Source organism: Toxorhynchites rutilus, chromosome 3, assembly GCF_029784135.1.
Source record: "Toxorhynchites rutilus septentrionalis strain SRP chromosome 3, ASM2978413v1, whole genome shotgun sequence".
NCBI lineage: Eukaryota > Metazoa > Arthropoda > Insecta > Diptera > Culicidae > Toxorhynchites > Toxorhynchites rutilus.
In genome coordinates this window covers 180,873,911-180,881,276 of record NC_073746.1, presented here as the reverse complement: position 1 = coordinate 180,881,276, position 7,366 = coordinate 180,873,911, and the positions used below count along the sequence as shown (strand labels likewise).

General features: G+C 39.1%; 1 protein-coding gene across 1 annotated transcript; it reads left to right on the top strand.

Annotated features, from left to right (window-relative positions):
• The first annotated feature begins 4,637 nt into the window (after nucleotides 1-4,637).
• On the top strand, nucleotides 4,638-6,815 carry LOC129778764 (uncharacterized). The gene is made up of 3 exons (XM_055785868.1): nucleotides 4,638-4,721; nucleotides 4,788-5,445; nucleotides 5,516-6,815. The coding sequence occupies exons 2-3, from the start codon at nucleotides 4,894-4,896 to the stop codon at nucleotides 5,810-5,812; spliced, it is 849 nt and encodes a 282-aa protein (XP_055641843.1). The 5' UTR covers nucleotides 4,638-4,721; nucleotides 4,788-4,893; the 3' UTR covers nucleotides 5,813-6,815.
• The last annotated feature ends 551 nt before the right edge of the window (nucleotides 6,816-7,366 follow it).

Here is a 7,366-nt window from a genome sequence, read left to right as displayed (position 1 = left end):
GTGCTTCGGCACCGCGGAGACTTCCTAATGGAAGTTCTCCGCCGTTCAGTTAAGTATTTGTTTCATTGTATATTTCAAAAAGCTCAAGGAATGTTCATCCACCATAGACAGTGTTGTGTAGATGTCAACATTGGAAACCATCGGTCTCATCGTATTTGAAGTTTATCAAACAGAAGAAGAGGAAACATCGTCACATCCCCACATCAACCAGAAGAGGAAACTTCATCGCATGTCGCAGCCCCATCCGACCATTCAACAACACGTAGTCCACGTAGGAAGCAGAATCACCATCAGAAGAAGTCAAATGGATACAGTCTCCATCATCATTTCGATTATAAAATTAGTTAGATTAGTATGAAATATTGAAATCCTATGATTTCAAGGCGGGCGGCATGTTAAGGAATGAAATAGTTATGCCAAGTTGGTCACCCTAAGGTGATCCACACTGTTGTACTAAAGACAACACAGTCTTTCTCTTTCGCAACAATGATCGCTCGCTCGCTGGTTGCCAATAGGAGAATTGTTCTATATTCACCACTGACCATTGGTATCGTATAAAATACCAGTGGCAGTGGCAGTCAAGTCTGTCACAAATAGAACATCGGATAGATCACATCTCGAATTGATTAAACTTAGTTATACCCGTTTCGAAATACAGTGTTTCTTTGAACCGCGAAATCAAATAGTTTTTTTTCCAATTGTGGAATCCAACGGCTAGATCTAATCTTGAACAACTGTGTTTGATTTGTGTTGGGTACATCCCATTCCCAGTGATTCGCACGGCACGTATGTTGGATGCCAAAATTGAGAGCGGATTGAGCGCGAATCGAGAGCGAGTTGAGAGCGAATCGAGAGCTAATTGAACTATCGGCTGGTAAACAATCGTCGTGTGTGCGTAGATCGATGCTAGCCAGTACTGATTAAACGGACGGCCAATAGTTTACCGACCGAATGGTTTGAATGCAATCGGGAAGCGCATCAAACTTTTTTATCGGCCTGTACTGAATCGGTGTAGTGGTCGCATTAGCATATCGCTTCATACTGATTAAGTCGTCCGACCGATCTATCGGCCGACAAAAGTCTGCAGTCTGCGGGAGCTCTAAGATTAAACTATCGAGTTTGGGACCCAAATTGAAAGTCGCCACCAGACGTCGACACAGAAGATTCAAATCATAAATCACTCACTGATATGAGCCTCTTCCTCAGAGCTGATTCAGAAATATCGAGATCTGCCGCAATCCGATGCTTTGAGACTCCCTTTTTACATTTTGCATTTCTTCAAATCAGTTTTCTTCTTGTGGGTGTATGTGGGTGTATAATTTTTTTTTCAGAGCAAAACTCTGGTGCGAACCTTTGCCCCACAAGCAATTTTTGAACTAATCGAATTTTTAAGAAAAAATCTTGAACTTTTTTTACTATAGAATGAAGGTTTCCTTGACAGTGTAATTTCGAATTTTCCAGTTATTTTAGGTAAGTTAATCATCATCTCCCAAACTGAAAAAATTAGATCAAAACATCGCAAAACTCTTTTTACCTCATTACCTCATAACTTTTTGCCACTTTCATGAAATGTATCTTGTATATATATGTGAGCTGCTGGTGTAATAATGGGCCTGATCACGAATGTCACTTCACGGTGAAAACGGAGTGAATTGTATACAACGTTATGACGGCTGCCACCGTGTGTGTAGATTCCGGAAGAGTTCGTCCGTCGTGATAACTTTGATGAACTCGGTGTTATTCTGAATATCACGATACTGTCACGCCACGGGGAAAAACAAGTATATTTGTCACTTGTGTTTTGAATGGTGAAAGCTAGTCACGCGGAATGGAGTAAGTTTAATTTCGGATTTATTTAGTTTTTTTGATGTCATTTTGACGTTAATTTGTTTATTTGGATTCGATGAAATTGAGGACAAAAAATGTAGCTCTCGTAGACCAATTGAAACATGGTCCACATGGCGAATGGTCCAATTTCGATTGTTTCTATTTTAAGGATTAGACTAACAGAGAGTTGCAACCCCATAAAATGGCAATGGAGGCCACTGACCCAAAACGATCATCATGATTGATTATGTATAATATTGATTTGTTGATATTTTGAATATAAAATAAAACATTGCAGAGCTGGTTTTTGTAATTCAAATATTCGCAATTGGTGGACAAGACCCGAATCAGGACGATAGTTACACCGAATAAGGCCATTGATCTTTTGTTTCTACGTAATAGATATTTTCAACGATATTATTTTGAAGAAATACTTTGAATGAAAGAATTTTTAAGTTTCAAATAAGGAAAAAATGAATCTATCGTTGCAAAGCTTTTAAATTCATAATTTATGAATTATTCTATAGTTCTTTTTCCATAATTTTGATATCCGTCTAAAGAAAATCTGAATCATTTTCTGCTTTTGGCAAATTCTTTGAAACTCATCAGATGTTTCATATAAAAATTATGCTTCTGACCGACGCTACTGACCAGTTTTTGTTTGAATAATTATATCAAACCTCATGTCCCGTATATCAAATTACACGAGAATGGGAAGGATATGAGGATTAAACTTCAGAATCCCATATGGGAGTAGCTCAGATTATACTGATCATGCGATGGATAAATTCGGGTTTATTTTGAGATTTAGAAGACATTATTGACGTAGGACTACGTCTAACCTTTCAATATAGGGGCCCATTTCAATATTTCGGTGTGGAAAAGTGTTCAGTTTTTGAACGCTAATACCTCCTTAATTAATGAATGGATTTTGGTTCCAAATACACACATTGATAGGATATATCCTCAGCAATTGTTTATATGCTACACATTACGGGTTTTCAGCTCATATAAAGTTCAAATTGATGAAAAATTGGAAGAAAGAATTCCCTACTTTCCCATACATTTTGTCTGCGCTCCCGTAGCAAACAGCTATTCATTACAAGCAACCACGGGTACGGGCGAAACGTATGGACAAGGTGAAGTAGGGAGACAGAAAAGAGATTATAAATAAATATAGGCGGTCGCTACAACGTTAACTATATGGCTATATAAAGTGAGCGATGGTGGGGCTTGGCCACATTCTATCATTGGACGCCAACAGGAAAGACGCTATCTTGAAATTGATTTTCAGCCTAAGAGATTGCTGCATTTGCCGAGGATGTATGCGGTGCGATACCACAAGAGTGAGAGACGGGAATTTCAATGGAATGTGGGGCAGGAGAGCCTATCGAAGTGTGTTAAAAGCGGTGGAAGCGTCGCGTCGGGCGAATGAGTGGCTAATCGAGCTCGATTTAATAGAATGCTGGAGTTTTCAAACGGTTTTATTTAGCTGTGACATATTTGAATGTTAGTATGTAACATGTTTGTCTATGGCGCTGTACCACATTAATTGAAATTTTACCCCTTTCCTGTTGACCGATTGATCTGAAATTTAGAACACACCTTTATTTCTGCAGTCATTATAAAACTGCATATTTCATGATCTTGAAAATCCAAGATGGCGACCGCTACAAAATGGCGGATTACATATTTTCTCAAAACCCCATCAATATGGGTATCAAATGAAAGGGATTGACTAGTAGAACACAGTTATTTATGAAAAATGCAAACCCAAAATGGCCGCCACCACAAAATGGCGGATTACATATTTTCTCTAAACCCCATCAATATGGGTATCAAATGAAGGACTTGACTAGTAGAACACAGTTATTCATGAGAAGTGCAAAGCCCAATTATATCACGATACCAGACGGTAAATTCCTATTACGATATGCTTGCCATCAAATATGTATTCGTTGCCGGATGAACAATAACCCCTGCAACATTTGCACCGCACGACAAATTTTGATTTTTTCGTATTTGAATTTAAATGTTTGAGTGCTGAAGTTTTATTTTATCCTTTGATTTTTTTTCTGTAATTTTGTACATGAAAAGTTGATCATTCTGGGATCTGTGCTTTATGATATTCGAATAATGGACACCCCTTGGTGTTGTTCACGTCTCTCCGGTTATGTCCCCGACATTACACACCCGTCTTTTATTCATCAAAATTGTAGAAACGGTTCTTAAAAAATGATTTTAACGTTGACCTATACTAAATACTTCTCGCTATTCAAACGAGTAAGACAGAGCTGAATATAAGAGTACGCGGGATATCGATTATTAAACTCATGATAGTCATGCTTTTTCTCTAGAGTAATTTATAGAAAGAGGAAATAAAATTACATTCCCATATGTTCAACAACTACATTATTCGAGAGCAACCAAGTATTCCTCATCATCTTTGCACCAGCCTTTGATTCAGCAAACTAACGCACCAAGCAAATGATTCATGGAATGAGTCCGAATAGTTGACATTGAAATACCGAATCATCGAGATAGAATCGCAAACTTGTCATTCTAAAACATACGTTCAATTAAATGGAATATTATCTCATACACTTATTAATTTTACTTAGGAGAAAGTAGGTAAAGACGGACACTGCGGGTAAGATGCAAACTTTTAATATTTCATTAATTAAAATTTTTTGAAATATTTTAGTTATGCAAATACTTTCAATAAAGTGTATCAATACTTTCGAGACACACTGTTGATTTCCAGCGAGCGAACTGTCAAGCTTGTAAACAAAACAAAAATTATCTTCGCGGGTGCTCCATTCGATGTAATTTTTACTCCGTAGAAAATAGCGAAAAGTTCGTGATTTTTTGTTTTTTACGTGTTCCTCCAACGGGTAAGTGTTTATTTAGTCCATCATTAACTATCCTGTGATAAATCAGAGGTTTTTCAACGCTTATAGGAAGAGCTACGGTCATTCGAAAAAAAAAGCTGGCAGCTCGGGCAAGACGGACACATTAAGGTAAGGAAAGACGGATTTAACAAAACTTTTTGGTTTTACTATAAAGATGCCTACAAATTACAAGCGCAAGAGTAACCGGCAGTCATGGACCGCTCAGCAGTTAGAACAAGCCATTAAGGCTGTAAAAAGTGGATCGCCGGTGAAGACAGCAGCAAGAACTTACGCAATTCCAAGATCCACACTGATTCGCCACCTAACAAGTCCAACTGTATCAACTCGGCTAGGACCTCTTGATTCCGTATTCAATTCTCAACAAGAAGAGGAGCTGGTACAACATCTGTTGGATTTGGAAAAGAGGTTCTATGGAATAACGATGAGTAATGTTCGAACGCTTGCTTTTGATCTGGCCGAAAAAAATGGGTTGCCACACCCGTTCAACAAGTCTACCAAGATGGCTGGAAAAGCTTGGCTAAGCAATTTTCTGACACGAAATCCCAAATTGTCGTTCCGTAAACCTGAAGCTACCTCTGCCGCCCGAGCCAGAGGCTTCAATAAGCCGGCAGTATCTGCGTTTTACGATTTGCTGGAAGAAGCGCTGAAAGATCCCAAATTGACGCCAGATCGTGTTTTGAACGCCGATGAGACTAGTGTTTGTACCGTTAGTATTTGTTTTGGCATTGTAGTTAGTTTTAAAATAATTTTAATTTTTTATTCATACTTTCTTACAGGTTCCTCCGAAGAAGTCTAAGGTAGCGGCATTGAAAGGAAAAAAACAGGTTGGTGGTATTACATCTGCGGAACGTGGAGAAACAGCTACGGCAGTAATGTGCATGTCCGCAACCGGACAGCACCTTTCGCCGTTCTTCATTTTTCTACGCATGCGGATGCACGAAGCTTTGAAGAAAGGGGCATCACGTGGAAGCAAATTTGCCTGTAATGCATCGTGTTACATGATGGTCGAAATATTCAATGAGTGGTTCGATCACTTTTTGGAGCCAGTCCTGACAGTCCTGCCTTGCTCATAATTGATGGCCACTCGTCGCACACGAAGAACCTAGCTTTTACCGAGAAAGCTAGAGCTAACTTTGTTAAGGTTCTAGTTTTACCACCTCACACTAGCAACAAACTTCAACCGCTTGATGTATCCTTTATGGCACCTTTCAAGACGTACTACGCACAGGAAGTAGAGTGTTTCCTACAACAGAATCCAGGTAAAGTCGTCAGCCAATATGACGTTGCCGAGCTCATGAAACCTGCATTCATCAAGGCGGCTACTACGGAAATTGCTGAGAATGGGTTCGAAAAAACAGGAATTTGGCCATTTGATCGCAATATTTTTTCCGATGATGACTTTGCCCCGGCCACGGTGACTGATCAACCCGATCCTGAGATTCTTCGTGAAGAAGAGATGTTTCAATTGCATCTTGAAGGTGCGCCTAGTCAATCGACCGTAAATCGCATTTCCTGTGAGGATAAAGAAGTTCAAGTGCTTCCCGAAGACATCATGGCTGATTTCGCAGAACCGGACAGCATCTCAACGGCCAATAACCCGGTGTTTGAAATATCTCTGTCGATCATACTTCCGTTACCGAAAATGGTCACCCCGAGAGTCACGAAGAGAAAACGCCAAGCAGAAAAGGCAGCTGACATAACGTCTGCTCAATACGCTGACACTTTGAAGAAGGTGACAGAATCGAAAGACATTAAATCCATAAAAAAAAACAAAAACAACGCTCTTCGAAGAAGCCTAAGCAAAATAAGGGCAAAGGGGACACCTCGTCTGATAATCTATGCGAGAAATGCGGAAGCCAGTTTTCTGATTCAGATTACGGGACAGGTTGGACAATATGCTTACAATGCCTTTCATGGTTCCACGCTGAATGCTTTACTTCTGCTGCAACTATTTGTCAGAACTGCTCTTGATTTTTCTTTTTTCTTGTTTTTTTTGTTCCCACCGAAAATTGAATTAATTCCAACCATCGATGAATTGTTTTTAATGCTTTATAAATAAACTTTCGTTTTGAAATATTTTTAAGTGTATCATTAAACTTTACAAATGAATTATCGTCTTCCTAGGAGGTCATTTAAAATATGCGTGGACTGGTTTTTGGCTATTTCAGATCCTTTTCCTTCCTTTGCGAGGACAATGGCCCGCAAAAATCCAGCAAAAATCCAGAAATTTTTGCATGTATTGTATGTATTTGACCTCTTCTGTCGTTCCCTTCCAAGGATGAAACTGTCCACGAACAACATGAGTAGCCTTTCCAATCGTAGCGTAATTCAAGAACACTCCCCAATGCTGAAAACACTAAAATACGTACAAAAACTACAACTTTTCCGTAAGTGTCCATCTTACCCATTCCAGATGTCCGTCTTTCCCGACCATGTGAAGAAATAGTATTTCGATGCATTTTTTTCAATGACCCAGAATACATCAACGTTGGAATAAATAGTAGTATCAACGGTAATTATGATAGAAAAGGCCCTGAAGTTTCAATTTGTAAAACAACTGCGATCATGAAAGCTATATATGTGAAAAAATTGAGATTACACCTTAGGGTGTCCGTCTTTACCTACTT

Bases quoted from the DNA above. Each gene is read 5' to 3' on its own strand.
- LOC129778764 (XM_055785868.1), top strand. From the start codon at position 4,894: ATGCCTACAAATTACAAGCGCAAGAGTAACCGGCAGTCATGGACCGCT. The intron at 5,446-5,515 runs GTTAGTATTTGT...ACTTTCTTACAG, and splicing joins ATGAGACTAGTGTTTGTACC to GTTCCTCCGAAGAAGTCTAA.